Source organism: Hemitrygon akajei, chromosome 7, assembly GCF_048418815.1.
Source record: "Hemitrygon akajei chromosome 7, sHemAka1.3, whole genome shotgun sequence".
Classification (NCBI taxonomy): Eukaryota; Metazoa; Chordata; class Chondrichthyes; order Myliobatiformes; family Dasyatidae; genus Hemitrygon; species Hemitrygon akajei.
This window is the reverse complement of record NC_133130.1, coordinates 145,394,070-145,417,284: the sequence shown is the minus strand read 5'-3', so window position 1 is coordinate 145,417,284 and position 23,215 is coordinate 145,394,070. Positions and strand designations below refer to the sequence as shown.

The 23,215-nt window shown below is 42.2% G+C and overlaps 1 protein-coding gene across 1 annotated transcript; it reads right to left on the bottom strand.

Moving 5' to 3' along the window:
• Window positions 1-358: 358 nt before the first annotated feature.
• zmynd19 (zinc finger, MYND-type containing 19) lies at window positions 359-22,785 on the bottom strand. The gene is made up of 6 exons (XM_073052197.1): window positions 22,669-22,785; window positions 15,793-15,852; window positions 15,168-15,274; window positions 8,124-8,264; window positions 7,065-7,245; window positions 359-3,675 (listed from the first exon to the last, which is right to left on the bottom strand). Exons 1-6 carry the CDS (start codon window positions 22,717-22,719, stop codon window positions 3,532-3,534), a joined length of 684 nt encoding a protein of 227 aa, XP_072908298.1. The 5' UTR covers window positions 22,720-22,785; the 3' UTR covers window positions 359-3,531.
• Window positions 22,786-23,215: the final 430 nt, after the last annotated feature.

Here is a 23,215-nt window from a genome sequence, read left to right as displayed (position 1 = left end):
GCAAACGAATCTACACTATAATCTCCCATGTTATTGAGGTCTGGCTCTCAAAATTGAACAACACAAGAAATAGGAACAAGAGCCTGCTCCACTATTCAATAAAACCATGGCTGATCTCAAATCCATCTGCTCTTTCATAATTTCCTATTAAAGCAATGAAATTTTATTTTGATCAAAAATGGCCAACTCCATTTAAATTTCATAAATTATAATTCAATTACAGCTTTTTTTGAGCCTTTTAACTTCCTAATCCCACCTACGCTTGAAGTCAACATTTTAAATAGACATTCCTCTTGAAATGTGAACACCAAAGTCAAAAGACCACAAAAAACATGAACAATTAAGATCAAATTACACATTTATAAATTTGATACAGCTTTATTTAACAATTTTAAATACAGGCATGGAACTGTATTCAGTGCATGAAATAAACTGAGGGCACAGCAACACTGCAGTGGCTAGTGATCTGCATTTTTGCAGCCGACCACATAACATAATAATTAGAATTGGAACAACATCATTACATTTCTGGGCTCTTTATCAGTCTGGACATACTTAAATAACATCCCATTTGACTATGCCGGGAACAGCTCAATTTGATGGAGCCAGTCACGTCACAGTGCTATCCACAAGAATTAGTACAGCTCTTAACTAGCAGTGAGGAAATCCATGAAATAAGTGGACTAGGCATAATTTAAACCAAGTTGTATTACAAAACAATGACACTCCAATTACATTTCAGAACCTTGTTTGCGGAATTAAATCCAAAGAGACTATATTACCTGAAGATTGTTTTTTGGGTGAATTTCACAACCTGGGATCCTCTAGTTACTAAATATAATTTTACCTAAAAGAAACACCACAGCAGTTGCACTTAGTGTGAAATACCCCAAGCAGCAAGAGCACATTAGTTCAATTAGTTTAGTAGGAAGTGTTAAAGAAAGTCTATTTTGCACAACTATTGACATGCAGCTGCACGAAAGCTGGGGCAATTTCTATTCAATGGCCAGAGAGAATATAGGCAAACCCCATTAAACAGTTGCAGTGACACATCTTGGTTACACTTAAATAGTTCAGATTATTCTTGGGATCCAGATACAAACTAGCTTAGTTAATTGCAAGTTGAAAATAAAAGGAAGATAATTATTGCAAGATTCCAAATATATGGATGTTCTACAAAATGAGAAAGAGACCGGAAATTGCAAACTAAGCTGTATTGTCTGCCAGTTTGCTTAAAAACATCAAATTGTAAAAAGAGCCACCAAATTCAATTTCAAAAATAATCTAATGCAACCTCAGGGCACTTGTACATAAAAGGTGGCAAATCAATGTTTGGTGGAGAGCTACCACAATAATCCCACCTGTTAATGAGGAAGCTGCAGTAAATCAATAGAACATTATTATAGTGGCTTTATCTGCATTAATGTCCATGTGAAACTTTTACTAGACAGTGAACCATCAAGATATCCCAGTGTACTAGTTGGGTAGCAAGACAGCACCGGCCTAGATCCACAGTATTCTACTGTACATGAAACAGGTATCTGAATCTTACAAGAACAAGTCTGGGCTTCAATTGAAAAAAAAAGAGCAAAGCTTGGCGCAGCAACAGCACAATACAGTAACAGCAACCCATTTAAAACATGCACACAGGTACAGCAGCTTTCATATTAGTTCATGGGTCTCTGCTTGTCTGATATACTTAAACTAATCTCCCTTCCCAACTGGAAGAAAACAATCATAGCAAAAGAGCAAGGAGATTTGTTCAAGTAATCAAGTTCCAGACCACAGTTACAGTTTTGCCCTCTTATTAACCGGAGAGCAAACATTTGGGACTAACTGAACAAATTTTACTTTTAAAATCCTTACAGAGTGTACAATTATGGCTATGGGGAGCAAGACCTCCAAGGTGTACCCATCCACCACCTACTTATGTGGAACCCACTCAGCCGAGACATGCACAAAACCATCATGCTCTCAAGCACAGTGGATAACCAGCAGTATTTAAACTGGATACCAGCCATCTGCTGACTCCAGTGAAAATAACTTACTAATTTTAAAAAAATATACTTAATACTTGTAAAAATGTCCAAAGATAAATAGGATTTTCTGTGCTGCATTAAAATGACACCCAAACTGTAGCTGGCTTCAGGTATGCTTGCAGTTCAGAAAGGAGCAAACAGAACTGAATATCCAGTGATGAGCAGAATCTGTTCAGTGTGATTGACCATGTCATCCAGTTGTCTTGGTCCTTTTCCCCAAAGGGACATGTCACATTCACAGATGCCACATCCCAGCACTGCCTTATGGCTGCCGGTTCAAGGTGAACTGGGCTACACATTCTTGAGAAGACAGGGAAACAAGGGTAAATATCCTAAAGTTAAACAATACATGTCTAATACTTAGGAATTTGCCCATGGAATCACTGAGCTACATGGGGCAGTGGGAGGAATCAGTGACGTAACATCTGTAAACACATGGAATCATACTGTGCACCTGAACCAAATTCTATCTCAAGAGTTGGATTTCAATTTAAAAGGCAACTAGTCATTCATGAAATATGACAGAGTCATGGGCAGTTATCAATTTCACCCTCACCCCAATGCCTGACAAGGAACAATTTGGCCCAATATCAGATGGCTTCCCAGCAGAACCTGACGCATTTATAAAGCAATTCATGCTACCAAGTGGATTCCTGTACCATTAATCCACACACCCGCTGTGTCCTTAACTATGTGCCTTAAGGTCTTGAATTAAGATTAAGCATATAACTTATCTAATTCTTATGTTCCCCAATAGTTTGATTTGACCTGAAAAAATACTGATTTTAAGCAGCACCACACCCAGAGTTTGATCAGTGCTACAATGAACTTGACCTTTAGAGTAAAGACAAGTGGCAGACTGCATAGTCTGTTCAAAATGGGTTACCACAAAGTTGCTTGTGAAACCCATACACTCTAGCAGCTGCCACTGTAATCTATTAGTCCTCTTTCCCTACACAAGGCTAAAATGCTTTCGATCTGTTATTTTTTTCCTCACCAAGTAAACAAGTTCCAGAGACTTGGCATTAGTGTAATCTCTGGAACACACAGTAAGCTGGGTCTTTGTTTTCTTCTCTATAATTGCATTAGCAGCAAGCTGTCCCAGAGTCACACAATGCTACCGGAGCAAATTGCATTTGTATTTAGGTAACTCTGTTCAGCTACACGTTATCACCGAACTTCAAACAGATCAGATTTTACAACATAAAAAACTGTACATAAGATTTTGTTCAAATACATATCAACATATAAATATAGACAGAAGCTTCCAGCTAGGAACTCCATAGTCTTCTTTAGCGATCAATCATAAGGAGAGAAGCCCCAGCCCCCCTCTTCTCAGAGACCTCCTCAAGTCCAATCTGGGTTTTTTGTTCTTCAGTGCCTTTGGAACTATGTGTCCAGTCTGAATTGTGCAAAACAAAACCAACGCCACTGTTGAAACATGGCGAAAGCATGCCGGGCGAGGGTGAGGAGGGGCAGGGCAAGGGACGGGTCATCGCTCTGGTTCAAGTTCCTGCTGCAGTGGGCGCCTCTTCTCATGACAATGCTTCTTATGGGCTGGCCAGTCTTTCTGCTGACACTGGGAGCCACAGTATCGTGCCACCTGGCAACGGCCACAGATGTTGAATTCGCGCAGCTGAAACAAATGGAGAAAACATGAGAAACACGTAGCTTGCTGAATTGATAGAATTATAACACCACTAGATACAATCGCCCTGAAGCACAGAACTCTGTGGCATGATTCTTATGTAAAAGAACCTTTTATAGTCAAGACAGTAGCAATGCAACCCATCTAAACCACTAATTTGAACAACTTGGTTGATCTTCATGTTCTAAAACCTATATTTTGTTTATATGGTTATTCTTAATTTTACAGCTATTGTTTGAAGTCTCTTTGATTATCTATCCTATCTCCTTCAGGAATGACTGACCATTACAATTAAACAGAGCAATTAACCAACATACCAAGCTTCACATCCGTTAGAATTGTTAAAATGGCATTAGCAAAGTGCAGAATTTCTTCACTAACTGAATGGCTGTACACTCTGCTGGTTATGGCATTAGGCACCAGAGGATACCAAGTCAAATTTTAAGGGGAGAAATTTAAAAAGTAAAACTGACCACAAAGCTGTCGTAAGAGCCACTGGTTAACTAGAGATCACTTGGAAACAATACAAGGTACCCTTACTCCAATAATACTGATATGCGGCTGTATTATAATAACAACTTGGCCCACTCAGTAAGCTGCATGGTTACGTGACGTTTTTCCAAGCATATGGTGACAAGTAACTGCAAGAGCTGAAACCTGTAGCAAATACCTGAGCTCCTGAATGAACTCAGCATGTACGCCAGCATCTGTAGGGGGAAAAAGACAGTTAATGTTTTGGGTCAGGACCGTAACTAGACTGAGTGGGCATGGAGGTGAAGCACGACAACCACCATACTGGCCATTTTCCCCACTCAGTCCAAATGAAGGGTCTAGACCCAAAACACTGCCTATTTCCCCTCAGAGATTCCTCCAACGGCTTGTTTATTTGTTACTTTCAAGAGTATGATCTCTAGAGACTCAAAAGACTGATCAACACCCCCCTCCCGCAATACAGGAAGAGCATTAAAAAAATGTGGAAAAGGTGTTTTTTTTTAAAAAAAAGAACTCTCAACAGAAAATCTAGCAACAACGCCTAACCGCAGAAGTAAAATCTTCCACCCTCCTAATGTGATGTTTTCAAAACCAATTAGAATAACGAAAGTTGTGGCTGAATTGTACTCGCATTCACTAACACTGCGTTCGAAGAAAAAATGCCTAAAAGCACTTCGGTCTGAACTAATCTCAGCACGTAATCCAAAGAGTTAAGAATACCATTTCAATCACCCAAAGAATAAAACGATTGCATCTGAAAACTGAAGCATCAAACTGGTCAGTATTTACGTGAAAATGTATCATTAATTCTGACACCTGACGATCTTGCCTAGCTACCATAACAAGCACCTCTCATTCCATTTGTGAATGGAACAAAGGGCAGGAGCAGTAGGCCATTCAGATAATAAAACTTCAACTTCATACAGAAAGCCTACATTTCCCTCTTAAAAGAAAGTTTGGCAGGGTGAAATTGGAACTTCAGTGAAACTGGACACACTTCTGCAGCTCCTCTGGAGTTGCACCCCAAATCCCAACAATATTCAAACAAATATCAAGGTTGTTGGGAAAATCAATTCAGGCAAGTACTTGATCTGCTCTTCATTGCCAATCTTAGAAATCATAAGAAAGTTCAAATATATTGTTTTTTATGGCAGCATCAAGGAACATTCTTAAGACAAAAGATGTACAGTAATAATCAAATTACACAATATTCTAAGTTATTACAGTTAACATGTCGTATAATATACCATTGAGAAAGATGCCTTTACCAATTCTTAAAGACTGATTCTCAAAGTACTGATGATGCCAACTTGCTGGTGTACACCAAGTTAAATTTGAAAAAAGCAGAGGTTTCACCAGGTGTCTGGGCAAATTTCTTTTCAGAAGGATCACTTTATTTGCCTATTCATCTCAATTGCTTTTGTAATTGTGCAGCTCACAAACTGATTACAATGCTTGCATGATCATTGGAGTTCAAACATAATTAACTTGACTAAGCACATAATGTGTTACCCACTGAGTATAGTACGGTTGCAAATTCCTTATAAGCCACTGTTTCTTTGAAGGTTATGAAGGTTAAGTAAAAAAACCTGTCACAAGATGGCAGATACAGATACAACATAAACAAAACTTGACTCAGCAACCTCTGTGCCCAGGATAAGCAACCCCCCGCCAAACTTCTCTATGATTTATAGCAAAAGGCAGCTACTGTATATGTCAACATGTCAAGTTTATAAATCTTGCGAGAGCAAATAATGTTTGGAATGGCGAGGATGGAACTCTGAGTTGTTGGACTGGTGAGGTTGCCAGAGGCAGGGGGTGGCACAGGTGCAGACCCACCCAGCCCTGAGACAACAGGCAAGATCATTTGATTCCAAACAATTGGCTTATTATAAATAAACTCTTCTTGGGTTTCCAGTCGGGTATGGGTATTGATTATGTAGGCCTCCATTAGTCTGGTCAGACCATGGATTTGCGCCTTGGAAAGTTTCCAGGGGGCAAGCCTGGGCAAGGTTGTATGGAAGACTTGCAGTTGCCCAAGCTGCAAGTCTCTCCTCTCCATGCCACCGATGTTGTCTAAGGGAAGGGCATTAGGACCCATACAGCTTGGCACCAGTGTCGTCACAGAGCAATGCCTTGCGCAAGGACACACATGCAGCCTCAGCCAAGGCTCGAACTAGCGACCTTCAGATCACTAGACCGACGTCTTAACCACTTGACCACGTGCCAACACAGGTACTGATCATAACCAACGATTCAATGACAAACTCTCATCTTCTTCAGGGCAAGTCTAGTCCAGTGGTGTTTATACCCCAGCATTCCATCCCTCCCGATTCCTCCTCCAATCAGGTTTCCACTCTCCCAGTTTGTTTATAATCATGTTCCAATTCTTGGAGACCTTAGTCTTTGTTAAAATTCTTTTCCTCCAGGTTTTATTTCAACGAAGATCTTGCTCCAAGGAAAAACTGGAATTCAACTGCAAAAAAGGTGTGAGAGCAGAAACCTGATTGGATGAGGACTAATCAATCAGGAGGGACGGAATACAGGGGTATAAGTACCACTGGACTAGACTTGCCCCGGCATTATCACTCATATCATGCAATTTATGTTTCTTGCAGTACAGTGCAACATATAAAATTACAATACTGTGCAAAATTCTTTGGCCCTCTAGCTATACATACATGCCCAAGATTTTTGCACAGTACTGTACTTCCTGACAGCTTATCAAACTTTGAGGGAGCTGTCATCTTGCTCAGTATTAAAATTTCTCAGAAAATATGTGAAGCATCCTTGGGAATCATTAGATAATATTATATAAAATCTTGTTAGGGATTAAAAATAGAAAACACAGCAAATGTGGAACTTTTAAATGCTTCCACACTCACCTGTTTTTCCATCATAGTGCATGGCGGATAATGGCACTCATAATACGTGCAAGAATCCTCTTCATCCTCCACAATGTCACCATTGGCATTGTAGTAACGTGTGAGGTTCAGCTCAGGGAATTGCTCCTCAATGGGGTCTGCAGGTACCTGCTGGATAGCCAGCCAATACAGACTCTGTTCCCTGCAAGCAAGGAAAAATAAACTTAGCACAGCAACTAATCACACAATAAAGATAGCAACCTCAGAATATTGCAAGGGGGTAATCAAGCGAAACTATATCCCTAGTTCTAGCACTACATAGGGTCTTCTAAAGAAGTGTCAATATCGCTGAAAATATTAACTTTATGCTTGGAGGACAATAAAATTGTGTACTTAGTGTATCAGAAGAAGAACTCCCCACTACCCGTGTCAGAGGTATGTACTCCCAGAGAACAGTACAAGTTGCCTCTACAAACAAGGAAACACATAATTTAGCTCTCAAACATGTTCTGCCATTCATTTAGATCATGGTCAACCAAAATTCTACAAAAATGCCTTGGTTCTATACTCCTTAATATTCCAATAAAAATCCATGCTGGGCCTGAGTATGAAAAAATTGACCATTCTCTCCACAACTGAGACACAACATGGTCTCCAGCATCAGTTCTGACCTGCACTGCACTCCTTCCTATTTCTAAATAAGGCGGCGAGAGGGACTGGTACAATTTTCATTAGGTATTGGTTCCTGCTCAGAACTTTTTCTATCCAAGTTTAAATAAAGTACAACAGAGACTGCTTGAAATGGAAGCATCTGTGCAGAACCAACCGAAAAAGATGGGTATTGTTAGAAATCACACATCGTTATGGATTACCTTCAGGTAGAAATTGCTGCTTCAAGAGCAGACAGGGCCTGATGGTTACTAATAACTCAACCTACAACACATTAGCTATAATCCAAATGGAACGGGTAGCTGTTATTTTCCCAAGCTATGTATTTTGTGCTGTAGTTACTAAATCTTGCCTGACAAATGGAAATGTACAGGAACAACTTCAATACTGTCATGTACAGTTCTGACTTGCCTTTGTTTACTGGAGATCTCTTCTGCCTTTGGCCTCCAACCTATGGGGACAAGCTTGAGGTTGTCCAGTCGATTGTCCACTGTGACGGCATTGATGTGAACCACCTGGAAGCGTGGTGCTATCCCTCCTCTGTGCCGCTCCCTAGACAAGTTAAAAAAAAGTTATCCAAAGCCTCCACAAACCTAAACAAAAACCCAAACACAGCTGGAAAAACCACACAAAAATATCCCCATAGCTCCAACATAGACAAGGCGGGATTACTGCCAGATCACTTTTTCTTTAAACCACCAAACGCTTTCTCCCACATCACCAAACTGACTTTTTCCACTCAAAAATTCGTGATTCAAAATAAGCATCTTAAATCTGACAGAACAAGGAAAGATGGACCTATCCAGGTTACTGATAAATCTGAGTACAAAGCAAAAATAAACAAAATAAAATTGTCTATAGTACAATTTTGTAAGTGGCTGGCTGGTGGTGCCAGACTCCGGAGCGAAGGCACCCGAGTTCGAATCCAAGTCGGGCCACCCCCAAGCACGCTTTTCATCTGTGCCGGGTCGAGCGTCGAGCTAGCCACTCGGCCTTGTCAAAAAAGGGGTCGAGTCAGGAACAACCCGGTTAATCCGAAAGGAGACAAATCCTGACACCACTCGCCAGACAAGAATGGCTGACTGTCTGGTGTGACACGCAAAAAATATATATATAATGTTGTGACAGTGCTCTAAAGAACTGAGGCAGTGGAAATGTGGTCACTTTTCAACCAACTTGTTAACAACAAAATCACACAAACATTACTGAAGTAACTAACTAAATTTAAAAATAATTAATGGAGGGAAAATGCCCCTTTTTAAACAGTTGTGTCCAGTAATTGATGGAATACATAGATAGCATCAGATCCATCGATGAGATGATTTTTGCAAAATTCATATCCAGTTGCCATCAAATCTTTCCGCTTTGATATCATAGCAAATTAGTCAATCAACAATAAGCTGCATGTCAGGTAGAAGAAACACCAATGAACAATCCACTTCAGGCAGTGGCTCCTAGCTGACATACACTGAACTGTTCCAAGTTTCAACACTGATGCAGAAGATACAATCTACTTGCAAAAACTTCGTTTTCACTATTCCGTTCTGAGCTAAACTAACTTTCTATTAACTGAATATAACGAATACAAGCATGGGTTCATGGAAGGAACAGTTCTCTTCAGACCACTTAAAGGGAAAAAGATAAAAAGGACAAGGGTGTAAAGGGGTTGAAATGTGTGGGAAATGGAGGTGGAATTGAAATGCATACCAGCTATGGACAGAGGAAAGCCACACTCCAACCAGCAGAGTAGATACAATGGAGATAGAACTAGAAACAAGGTGGGAGGGATATGGAGAAAACAGATGTGGGAATTGGTGTACTTATAACAATGGAGGCATCAAGTAAGATAACAATCAGAAAAAGACCAATTGACCGCGAGTAGGGAGGATATTGGCAGCAAAGGCAATTCAGTTCTTGAGAACTTCAATACACAGGGCGCCAGGGTTCAGCTCGGGGTGCTCCAGAGTTCAGAGCTCAATATCGGCACTGTCTTCAAGTTCACGTTCTCCCCATAAACTGAGTGCATTTCCTCTAGGTGCTCCAACTTCCTCCCACAGTCCAGATGCACCAGTCCAGTATCTGATACAGGTAATATTTATTTTTCAGCCAATTCAGGAACACCACCATTGGCCAAACCGTTGTACGTTTTCAATCTCCTATATTGCACACAAACTTGAGCATACCATCCTCTATTCTTGCACACTGCACCCTCGGGGTATAATATTTATACTTCCTTATAGCACAGGAGGCAGCAATTTCACCTAGCATCTACGAAGACCTCCATGACAATAAACAACAACAGCTCTTATTTGCAACATCAATGAGATTTATTTACTTGCTTTGTTGACAAGTGCATCTTCATGTAGGATGCGGTTTCAGAGAATTATTTCCAAACAACCAGTCAACAGCTATGCTTGCACTCTCTTTAGACACATATATACACTCTCAGTGGCCACTTTATTATGTATAAGAGGAGCCCAATAAAGAAGCCATCGAATGTATTTCTACATGTTAATGGTCTTTTGCTGCTGTTCAAGGTTCAAAGTGCCGTACATCCAGAGATGCTCTTCTGCACACCGCTGCTGCATTGCTTCATTATTTAAGTTACTGTCCCCTCCCCGTTAGCTTGAAGCAATTTGGTCATTTTCCTCTGACCTCTCTCATTAACGACATTTTTGCCCATAGTACTACTCAATGGATGCTTCTCCCCACACCATTTGCTATAAGCTGTACGTGAAAATCCCAGATCTGCAGTTTCTGAGTTACTCAATCCACTCTGTTTGGCACCAACAATCATTCCATATCTAAATCACAATTAAGAAAATTACTCAGTGAAAGGAAATCAGAATAATACACAGAACACTGGAGGAATTTCCCAGTCCTGATGAAGGTCTCGCCCCGAAACATCGATTATTTCTCCCCATAGATGATGCCTATCCTGCTGACTTCCTCCTACATTTTGTGTGTTACTCCAGCATCTGCAAAATCCCTTGTGTTAAGGAAATCTGAATGCAAGTTTCCATCCACATTCCAAGTAGAATCACTTAATTTTGTCAGCAAATCGATGTCTTCTACCCATGGATGGAGAGGAAGAGGCAGGAAAAGGTAGGATTTAAAGGTGGCTCTTGTAAGGTAATTGACTAGGGACAGATTGCTGGGGGAACAACCTGTTTCCTTGTAAAGTCATGAACTGATTCAGAATAGGGTGAGCAACTAACATTTAGTTCTCAGCCACATTTAATAGTAATTTCCCTAAATGGTAAAACTGATACAGAACAATCTTATTCACAGCACATTCTTCAACATGTTAATCACTTGGCTCTATTTAACACGTTTACAGACCTTTACACAATGAACAGCACTAGTGCTTATTCACTAATATAAAAAGCACTTTATTCATTGATTCTGCTGACAAGTGCATCTTCATAAGGATGCACTTTGACAGAATTTGTTCCAAATCACCAGTCAAGAACTATGCTTAATTCCCCAAAAATTAGGTGGGCTTTGTGTATGCAGTATTTTCCGGTTAATTGGAACACATCGGACCAGTATATTTTGGCCCAATTAAGCAGCTGTTCCAATTAGCTGAAGTTTCATGGAAATAGTTAAGGTATAAAAACTATCATTTAACTGAGAAAAAATTATGCATTTAAATGAAACGCAGAACAAATTAGAACACTATATACTACTACAGTATCATAAAACTATTAGTTCCTAATAACTCATTCTTTTGATTGACTGCAAATGAACAAAACTTAGCAGATACTACCGAAATAATTGACAATGTTATCAACCACTGCATCCTCCAAATCTTCATTTTCACTGTAACATTCAAGATGATTGTCAATACCTTCACATTTTTCGTAGCTCCTAACTTGAAGTAGTGAAATTGTTTCATTTTCACCCTTAGCTGAACACTTGAAACCGCAGTGAGCAAAACAAGTTCTCAATTGACTTACTGCTTATTTCTCACCAACGATGAGTGACAAAAATCACTTTTTCTGAACACAGCACACACAACTAATGCTATTTAAAAATGGATCAGTCTAAGCAGTGCAATATATAACTGCAACACAAGTACACGTGTCTATCACTGATTAGAAACTGTTCAGCAACAATCTCCTGCCCCAATTAAGCACTTGCTAAATGTAATCCACCACATAGAGTGAGGGGACCGACTTTCTGACTAGGGCTCAGGCCGCAGTGTCGCCTGTTTACAACCAACCAGGACAGAGGTGTTACGGTCGGTGCACTCCACCAGAGTCTGTGCTGCTCACCAGTTTTTGCTCGGCAGAAGACAAAGTGTATTGTGGTCAACTACAGACTGCTGAAACATTCATGGAAGTAGGGCCCTGTGACTATTTTTACTGATATATGTGCCTTGTGCTGTGTGCGCCTGTTGGTACTGTCTTGGACCTTGGCCACACAGTAACAGTTGTTTCAGTTGGCCACGTTCATGGGTATTCATAAATAGTTCATTGGCAATTAAAATTTGAACTTGGAATTTTTAACACTGCATACCATCCCAGGGATGAGGTGTAAATTCCAGTCTCAAAGAAAATCTCTCATGGTCACAGAGCACTTTCTCCCATCAAGAAAGCTCACCAATGCTTCTGCTTTGAGGAGGATGAAGAGAGCTGGACTTAGCACATTAATACTCATGAACTTCCACGTGTTGTGTATTTAATATTTCCGCAATATTTGAGTAGTCACGTGCGTATACATGTTGATTGAGCACTCTTGTTCATTAAAAATAATTCATTATGGGTTATATGTATAAATACGTAAATTGCAAACTTGTGATATGTGCACGCCTCACTTAACACGAAGTTAGGCCCACATTTCTGACTTTAGGGTCTTCCTTTGAATTAGTTTAATATTTTGAAGTTACAAAACACCACAGATGGGCAATTGAGAGCACACTGCATCACTGCAGTACAGAAACTGCACTGTAGTGAACAGGATGGATAGACAACAGATATTACAATGGCCCAGCACTTCACTGACACTAGCCTACCCGCCAATAAGGTCATATGCACAGAGAAAGGCCAGCAATATCATAAAGGATCCCTGTTTATGGACTGTTTGTCCTACTCCTATCCGTGTAATGGAAAGTAATGATCATACTTAACAAATTATGATGCAGAATGAGAATAATTTCCATTTAAGCAAACGGGAAGGACAGAAAACAATGATCAGTTATTTATAGGTTGGCAAATAGCAGTTGTACAATATGGCATGGCATAAATTGGGAAAGTAGAGGTTTGAGTAACTACGGTAATATTGTAACTAAGAAACTTTAATCCACATCGACTGAACAAGTCAAATCATCATCAAGGTGGAAGATTTCATGAAAGGATACTAGATAGTTTTAAGTATATTGAGGAAGCAATTAGGAAGGCAACTGAGCCTACTGGGCCTGAACAACTCCCTCTGCAACTAGATCCTAGACTTCCTGCCTGGGAGACCTCAGTCAGTCCGGATCGGGAGCAGCATCTCCAACACCATCACACTGAGCACGGGGGCTCCCCAGGGTTGCGTGCTCAGTCCACTGCTGTTCACTCTGCTGACCCACGACTGTGCTGCAACACACAGCTCGAACCATTTCATCAAGTTCGCCGATGACACGACCGTGGTGGGTCTCATCAGCAAGGACGACAAGTCAGCTTACAGAGAGGAGGTGCAGTGGCTAGTGGACTGGTGCAGAGCCAACAACCCGTCTCTTAATGTGAACAAAACTAAAGAGATGGTTGTTGACTTCAGGAGGGCACAGAGCGACCACTCCCCGCTGAACATCGACGGCTCCTCGGTAGAGATCGTAAAGAGCACCAAATTTCTTGGTGTTCACCTGACAGAGAATCTCACATGGTCCCTCAACACCAGCTCCATAGCAAAGAAAGCCCAGCAGCATCTCTACTTCCTGCAAAGGCTGAGGAAAGTCCATCTCTCACCCCCCCATCCTCATCACATTCTACAGCGGTTGTACTGAGAGCATCCTGAGCAGCTGCATCACTGCCTGGTTCAGAAATTGCACCATCTCGGATTGCAAGACCCTGCAGCGGATAGTGAGGTCAGCTGAGAAGATCATCAGGGTCTCTCTTCCCGCCATCACGGATATTTACACTACACGTTGCACCCACAAAGGAAACAGCATTATGAAGGACCCCATGCACCCCTCATACAATCTCTTCTCCCTCCTGCTGTCTGGGAAAAGGCTCCGAAGCATTCGGGCTCTCACGACCAGACTATGTAACAGTTTCTTCCCCCAAGCTATCAGACTCCTCAATACCCGAAGCCGGGACTGACAACCCTGCCCTACTGTCCTGTTTATTATTTATTATAATGCCTGCACTGTTTTTGTGCCCTTTATGCAGTCCAGTGTAGGTCTGTAGTCTAGTGTAGCTTTCTCTGTGTTTTTTTTTTATTACGTAGTTCAGTCTAGTTTTTTGTACTGTGTTCTGTAACACCATGGTCCTGAAAAACGTTCTCATTTTTACTATGCACTGTACCAGCAGTTATGGTCGAAATGACAATAAAAGTTGACTTGACTTGAATTTAAAATCTTGATCAAAAAGAATTTACACCAAGTTGAAGAAAAACAATTTGATGATAAACTAATTTATTATATCCTGAAGATATACATCCTTAAGTTATCAAAAAGTATCTGTAGAGATAATGGACGGTCTGATTATGTTGCAACTTATTTTTCAAGAGCAGATTATAGAAACGTTATTTCCAAATTTGCTAATCGAGGTAGGATTGAGAGCAGTGGAGAGTGCAGAGGCTTAAGAAGAACACGGCTAAGCTAAAGAGGGAAGAACACAGCTGGTTTAAATGTAATGATGAAAATGAAATTGTCTACTTTGTTGCACAAGAGAGAAAAGCTAGTGAGATACTGGTTGATGTTGATGCTCAAAACCACAGAAGTGTGCATATATACAAGTCAATGATGGATTTGCTATGAGAAAATTGTGTAGACTGCCTGCATCTTCTGGTCTTTAGAAGTGAGAGGAGTTCTCCTTGGAAATGGAAATTTCTTGCAACACTTGACATGTTGGGATTAAAGGAGGATTACAGAACAAGGGGCAAACTCTGCATGACTGAGCAGAAAGTTTTTACATCCAAGGCACATTAATCCTCTTTCCTTGGGTGCTGCCAATGCTCAGTGGTCAAGACAAATCCAAACAGATTGACTAATTTCTAGATACCAAGTGAACTAGGAGTTATGGGGACAGAAAAATAATGCCAACATATAGATTGGAAGTGAACTTTATAAATGGTGGACAAATGAAGAGTCTGATGCAATGCTTTGCTCTTTCCTATATTTTAATATTAAACTCATTCAACACCGCAGACCTGATTCGTATCCAGGTCCTTTAGTAATTAGGAACGTCCTATTCCCACGGACGATCACGAAAGCATCAAGCAACATTCTAGCATTACTGAATTACTCACCAGAGCAGCTCGTGCAGAGGACGCCCAGAGCCTCGTCGTTTGCTAATGTCAAATGCATATGCAAATATTTTCGCACCATTTCCATCAGCATCAATTTCCATCCGAGCCTGTGATAAGAGGGCAATTGGATACAAAAGTTCGCATATGATTCTTAGGAGTAGGTGAAAACTATCAGACTCCAAAGCCCATCTTCTATTCAATAAGGTTCCAAATAATTCATAAATCAAATCAATTCCATAAAGCCCTTGCTGCCAATAGTGAATAAAAACTTGCGAAATTATTAAACAATCTCCAACAAACCTCAGGCTTTTGGGGAAGAAAGCTGCTTGTGCGTAATGGTACTTGTGATTAGCGAAGGTTTGCTGATACTTATCTCTCAGATCTTTTATTTGACTAACACCACATGATCGCAAGCAGATGCAACTTCATTGTAGATTAAGCCTTTGCCAACTGTTGATTTACTAACAAACACAATATAAAGGAGCTTATCAATTGAATGGAAGCCACACTTGGGAGCAGCTAACTTTTAAAGCAGCCCTGACATTGGTCCATTAAAACTTATTAAAATCATCATGTCACTGTCAACAAAAGCTACATTCCCTACAGTGCTTTCATGTCTGCTTACCTCAAAGGTATAATTTTCCACCAGTGGGATGTCTTGCTCATCTATTAGTGTGTACTTAGTCTGAAGATGAAAGAAAACAATTGTTAGGTCAAACAAAAATCACATTTCTTTCACTGTAATATGTTCAAACCTATTAAGTAGTAGCACAGGAATATAAAATAGTAAATATATCTAGAGGAACTCACTGCTTATTAACTATGTCTCCACTATGTAGCAATGATTATCCATAAGGCCCAGCTCACAACTGCCAAAGATTAACTACCAAAATCACTTCACACTTGTAAATCTACAAATTGTGTGCTTCATACCTATCATCAGTGTAAACAGGGCAAAGATCTATTATTAAAGCATTCTCTTGGAGTTCTAATACAACCAATTGTTGTATCATTACTGAGTTTAATCCCGCTCCTGGAAAAATAATAACTCCACTCACCCACCCAGTACCAAGTGTTATTGCAGATGATAATCTACCACTTACTCAATAATTCCAACACCTCTCCCATGATCAGATTTGTATCAGAAGCTAATCCAATTCACGTATATGTCAAGATCAGTAGCTGCTTTCAGATTCCAGAACTGGATCTACTTTTGGTGATGCTTCCAGCTGTCAAGGCCCCAAGCTCTGGAATTCCTACCCAAATTTGCCCATCTTTCTTCTGTCAAGCTATCCTCTAAGCCAAACTATTCGACCTCTGCTAACACCTCCATACAAAGCGTAATACCAAACTGTGCTTCATAACACTCCTATAAGGAGAATGTTATAAAGAGATGGTTGACACATTACGTGTGCTACATAAATAGACACAGTTGCTCCTGCATTAACAAACTGAGTATGTCAATCTTCTTAAAATGCACGTTTGTAAAACATAGGCATTATTGTTATCAAGAAACAAGCTACTCTCAGAACAGGTGAATCCTGAGTTTGTCATTCATTTGAATCATTATAAACCTTAGTATTGTAATATCTTCAATCAAACCTCACCTGATGGCCTAATTCTACATTGTTTACTGACTCATAAGTAAAGCCATGAATTCCAGGTATTAAAAACACATCCACAAACATTTTATTGAAAGGAAATATTCCTGCAAAGGTGGGATGCCGTGTTTAACAGAAGACCAACCTCAATCAACTTTGATTGCTGTACTGTGTATAAAGGGGAACACTACACTTGCCATTTAGACTACTTTCCAAGCACCCATTAGAGGACTCATGAGTCTTCGGTTATTCACTCTTCAACTCTTACATGATCACTTACACAGAATTCTGACAAGAACCCTCTTTTCAGGTTCAAGGAGGATAACTACATTTTGCTAGATGAACCAGTTATTCCTGATACTTGATCCATTTGTAATTTAGTACTTCCATCTACATTGCTTACAATGCCACCCATCTTTGTATCAGGCACCAACCTGTTATATATTGCTTTCTATCCCATTCGCCATGCTTCATAAAAAAACTGTTTAAAACATAAAAATCTTGACAGACACCACTACATACTGCTGTTGAGTAACTACCCATTTCCCCTTCTTCAAAACCATAAAAAGATTTATCAGTTGACCAATTCTAAATGGATCTACGAGGTTCTGTCTGCTCAACCAAAACATTTCAAGATGTTCATTCCCTCTATTCTTAATTATAAACTCCAGTGATTTTCCAGACAACAGATGTTAGACTAACTGATGTTATTCCCTGGATTCTCGCTTTCACCTTCCTTAAATGGCAAAATAATATCTAGTTTCCCAACTTAGTAGAATGGTTCCCACAATGAGAACAGTCTATGCTTGTGTCAAGAGTACCTGCAATGTTCACATTTACTTCCATTAAACTCCAGAGATGAAAACCATCTGGTCCTGGGGAAATGACACTCTTTGGTGCCCTCACCTCTAATAAGATTACTGCCGTTTACCAATCTGCACACCCGTGTCCGCTGATAACCACAATGTTCCACCCCTGGCAACATCCTGATGAATATCCTCTACACCCTCATCCTCTTCCTATCATGTAGTGACAAAAAATGCAAGCAGTGCTCCAGGTGAGGTCTGAGCAACACGTAGCACAACCCTCCTGCTCTTGTATTCAGTGGTTTGACTAATGAAAGCCAGTACTCCATGAGCCTTCCTATCTGTGCATGGATCTGCAAGGATCTTTGGACTTGAACAACACAGGCCCTGTTCCTCAAGATTCCCTTGAACCTCAGCATTTATGGTTCATGTCCTAGCCTCATTAGTACTCCTAAATGCATCAATTGCTCCAGTTTCCTTCCAACACTCCAATAACTTGCTGATAACCAAAATAAACTTCACTCACAATTACGTTCATAGAGAAGGCATTAAGTAGTCTTCAATTACCTTTCTTAAAACCAAATGCACCAGTGCCACTCATATTGCCCCAAGATGATGCATTACAATAACTGAGGGGCTTCCACACCTAACCCAGACCCTCCATATTCAGTAGCAGAACTCTGTACAGTGGTTCTTCCCCGAGCCCTTGCAATGACTGCGCAGAACTTCAGTGCATCCATCAGCAAGTACTCCCTACAGGCTGAAATGTACACTCCACAGCAATTCTCTACAGATACCCCAATGAGCTGGCAGACCAAACAGCACCATTCACCGAGTTCATGATCTTCCAGCAGAACGATGCCTGACTCACTATGCATCCCCGGGTGCAGTCCATAGATCAGAGAACCACCAATGACACAAATGCTCAGGATGAACCATGAAACAGGCCCTTGCATCTTTCTGCAAACCCTCCTCATAAACTCAGTCAGCAAAGAGGTCAGTGACTGCCTTGTCCCAATTTAGACCACTTGGGAGACAAGCATGCTACGGGAGTGATGCTTCATACATGCAGGAAGAATCAGAATGTGAGGACCAGCCAAGTGAGATTGTTGTTGAGGCATTCTGCTGGACAGTCTGCTCAGGGGAACTGACCCCAAAGTATCCACCGAGTCTTTCCCCTGCAGTATCTGCAGGGTGTTCTATGCTGATGGACTTGCAGTCAAAAGTGTTGCCTGTAAGAACTCTTCCAAGGATGGGCAATGCCAACTGGGACATGTGCAGCAACGAGACCAGACCCATCCTTCACAACACAGGACAGACACAACCTCCGCACTTGGTGCGCACATAATTTTCCACGCACAGCCTGATGTAGCCACATATGAATGTGGTCAACAGTGTGAGGATGATACTGGGTACGCTTTGCACATTACGATTCATCTTGGATCCCTAGATGAACTGGAAGATGGCCTGGGTGCTTTCCAAGTTGGAAGAGTGAGGGACAGGCCACACCTGCAGTCCTGTGAACACCTCACACCCGATGGCCAGGGGTCTTCCCAGTTATTGAGAAGGAACATCCTCCCCACAGTACCGATTTCTGTTTTACCTTTCCATTCCAGCTCCAGCCAATTCTTGTTAGATACCTCAGCCCCTCCAAGACCAGGACTTTCATGTAATCAAACTTGACAGCAAAGGGGACACTGGATTGTTTGGACCAGAGAGCACAGCCTCGCTCCTTGTGTGGTTAACTCTTGCCCCAGATGCCAACTCAAACTAGTCGCAAACGCTGATCAATCTGCAAAGTGAACTCGGACCCGAGCCAAAGACATTGTTGGTGTCCATATTAGGGAGATTTCACTGGGCCCCTCTACTACCTGAGAACATCACCTGCCTGTACGATCTCCCCCTTCCAGATGGTTCCATACAGCACATGAACAAGAAAAAGCAGACATCAAGGCCAGGGTCAGCCATGTTGAACTCTAGACTTGATGGGGAAGTTATCTGCTTCTCACCCATTGATTTGGACTACATTACGGATACGTGTGGAGGAGCAGGGTTCAATTCCCGACCACCCCCCAAAGCCCATTTTGGAGAGCACGTCCATCACGCATGTGTGAGAAATCCTGTCTCAAATGCTTTGACCAGGTCCAAGCTGACCATGGTATCTCTGAGCAGCACAAAGCCAGGCAGGCAGCAAAATAAATAAAGGGACATGCATGATCATGTGACAGAGTATGTTACAGAGCTAGAGGGAAATGTTTGAACTGTTGGGAATAGACCCAATGGGCTAAATGGTCTTGGATAAGTTTAGGCAAGCAAATAAATACTTTCAAAATACTAGTTAATATTCTCCCCAAGCAGAGACCACAATTTATCTCATCAACTCCTTTGCACCTTGTTAGCTATCATTTGCACCGTTTTCCATAACAATGAGATTCAGAGCCACCTACAAGTCCCAGTTACAAGCTGTTCCCTTTACCTTCTACTGTTTAGCCACCAGTGTCTTTTGCAAACAAGACCACTTAAAAGTACAACCAATTATCACTGAACATCAAAAAAATTAATGTTGCAAAAGCCCATGGCATGTTCTGATTTCAATGTGAAACAGCAATTCTATTTGCCTGCCACAGGTTCTGTTCCAAGTGCTTCCAGCATTGTACATTTTCTCTGAAGGTCTGTAGTAAATTTGCACAGTACTGTTTCGGCCCTTATCAAATGCCCAAACCACTGCTTCACTCACAATTTTAATCTCTTGGCAATAGGGCATTCATGTCCAGAGCTAATGGAATACTCCAGCAGGAATAGACATCAGCAAGTTGAGACTTTCCCTTTAGAATAAAAAAAACTGTCTCCATTTTCCTAGAATCATTAACAACTTTCTTGAGGTTTTTGTGTGCTTGGCTCAAGAATGGGGCACTTGCCCTATTTTATAAAACCTACCAGTGTCAATGTGAAGTTGCTGTGCAGCCAAATTAAAGTTGTAGGCTCACGAACCAGTTCACTCCACAGCAACACAAATTTCCATCTTCACCAAAGGTTCAATTAAGGCTGATTTATACTTGTGCGCACGGGCTACGCCACAACCGATTTTTACTTCTGCATCGCTCTACACCATAGCGAGCATGCGCTGGTGTGTGCCAAAACGCTAGTTGGCAATGGGGTTTCTATGCCACTGTGTTGAGTTTCTTCGTGAGAGACATGGACAAGGAAATGAATTTCAAACATTTTCAGATGTCAGCAGGTAGATTTGACAATTTGGTTCATTTATTTTGCATCAGTGTACACACAGCCTACAGACATGGCGGAGAAGCAGCAACCGGAAATGCGTAGGAGGAAATGCAATGCTACCAAGTGGACCAATCCGTTGTTGCGGTCTGCGTTGCCGCGATGCGCAAGTAACTTTTCTGGAGAGGTGCACATCACCCTGTGGTGTAGGGTATGCGTTACCTACGGCGTCGATGCAATGCACAAATATAAATCAGCCTTTAGCAGAAGAATGGGTTAGTAAGTTTGCAATGATCATGTGAAACATTGTAGTGGATAGTGCAGAAGTTTGCTGCAGCTTACAACTGGACATCGCTGGGCTGTGAAATAACAAACGGAGAGCAATCCACAAGTGTGAGTGATACACTGAAAGGTTGAATTTGAAGGCACAACACAGGGTTAATTGCAGGATTCTTAGCAGTGCAAAGGCACAGTGGGATTTTGGGGTCCAAGTCCATTGATCTCTCAAAAGTTACTGCAAAAGTTGATGGGGTTGTTAAGAAGGTATATGACTTGTCAGCCTTCATTAGACAAGAGACTGAGCTCAAGAGCTGTGAGCTAACATTTCAGCTCTAAAAAACCTTGGTTAGACCACTGTTGGAGTATTACGTTCAGTTCCAGTCGTCTCATTATAGGAAGGATAATGAAACTGCAAAGAGGGTGAAAGGAAGATTTACATCCTTAGATCAGAGAGCATGTCTTGTGAGGAGAGATTGAGTCACGGCCATTCTATGTGGAGCAAAGGATGAGAGTTGAGTTGATAGAAGTGTACAAGGTGATAATGCTCTTAGATTGAGTGGACAGCCAGGGGGTGGAAATGGATAATATGGGGGAAGGGGAATACTTTAAAAATGATCAGAGGGTTCCTACAGGGGCAGGTCAGAAGCAAGTTGTTTTATACGGAGTGGTGGGTGCGTGGAACACTCTGCATGGGATGGTGGTAGAGGCACATACATTAAGAACGTTTAAGAAACTCCTAGATAGGCATATGGATGATTAAAAAAATGGAGGGCTGATTAGATTGAACTTAGGGTCGGTGCAACATCACGGGGCGAAGGGCCCGAATTGCTGTAATGTTCTACGTTCTAAACCATAATGCAAAAAACACCAAGCATTTTTTAAAGCAGATCAAGTTTTCGCGGACACATTCCCCCGAGGGCACTTCACTCGATGTTAAGATCCCGGGATCTATCCTAATCAATGATCACCCTCAGGCGAAGTGCAGCAGCCGATGCCACGCGGCTAAGATATCCAGCGGAGGCAATCGCACCAGTGTCCCGTACACTTACTGATCAAAAGATGAGTAACTTCGATCTAAGCTACAGAAGGAAAATCAGAAGTTACAGTCTGCGGGCGGCTGCGAAATCTCACCGTACGTTATGGGAACAACCCAGTGCAGGTCTGGCGGGGGCACGCTAGAGACAGGGGGTACATGTGTTCCAAGTTCTCGACCAGCCACATGTTAATGACCGGCAGTTGGCTGCTTCACACGGTAGAGGGAACTGGTGACAACCCGTCACTGCAGCATGTGCTGCCGGTGTCAGCATGGCGGAGGGAAGTCCTTTCCACACCGGCTATTGGGTATTCCCGCGTATCGGCTCGCTGCCCCGCCACATGGACACAGCGAGGTCGCCCGGAGCCCCGCGGGCACAGCAGGCGCCGAGGCCGCGGTCCCACCCAGCGGGTGAAGGCCCCGCTCCAAGGTGCGCTGGGTTCCGACCCCGCTCGGTGCCTGCCGGCCTCCCGCCTTTTCTAGAAGCCCGGCTACGCGCGCCCAAGCGCGCTTGCGGCCGGCTGGCCACCCAGCGCGGTCCCTCCCTCGCCGGCCCTCACCTTGCCGGCTGCCCGACCAAGCCGCACGATCCCCAGCTTGAAGTCCGACATGGCTCCTGCGCTCCCCGTCCGCCGAGCCTCCGACACGCGTACGGACACCGGCCCCGCGCCTCCCCACAAATTCTTCCGGAGTGCGTGCGGAGGTCACTGCTGCGGCCTTAGCCAATCGCAACTGGCCTCACGCCGTCACGCGGGGCAACGGTTACCAAGGTGACGTCAGTTTCGCGGGAAGCTGCCCCAAGTGGGAGAGTTTAAAGCACAGAGGAGGTTGTCCTGCCGACGTCATTGTCAGAGCTCTTGTCAATCAGGCTGGTTCAGACCATTTGATGGTTTACTAGCCCAGAGCTTTGCTGCTAATGTGTGGCGTTACCTGAGGGTCGCAACTGGACAAGCTCGGAAACTAATACCTCAATCAAGAGAAAATCTGCAGGTGCTGGAAATCCCAGCCACACACACACAAAATGCTGGAAACAGGCCAGGCAGCATCTATGGAAAAGGGTACAGTCGACTCTTCAGATCCTGCTGAAGGGTCTCGGCCCGAAACATC

Excerpts from the sequence above, each read along its gene's own strand:
- zmynd19 (XM_073052197.1), bottom strand. The coding sequence starts at position 22,719 with ATGTCGGACTTCAAGCTGGGGATCGTGCGGCTTGGTCGGGCAGCCGGC. Across the intron at positions 15,853-22,668 it reads TTGGTCGGGCAGCCGGCAAG|ACTAAGTACACACTAATAGA; the intron begins GTGAGGGCCGGC and ends TTTCATCTTCAG. Across the intron at positions 8,265-15,167 it reads CCTCTGCACGAGCTGCTCTG|GGAGCGGCACAGAGGAGGGA; the intron begins GTGAGTAATTCA and ends TAACTTGTCTAG.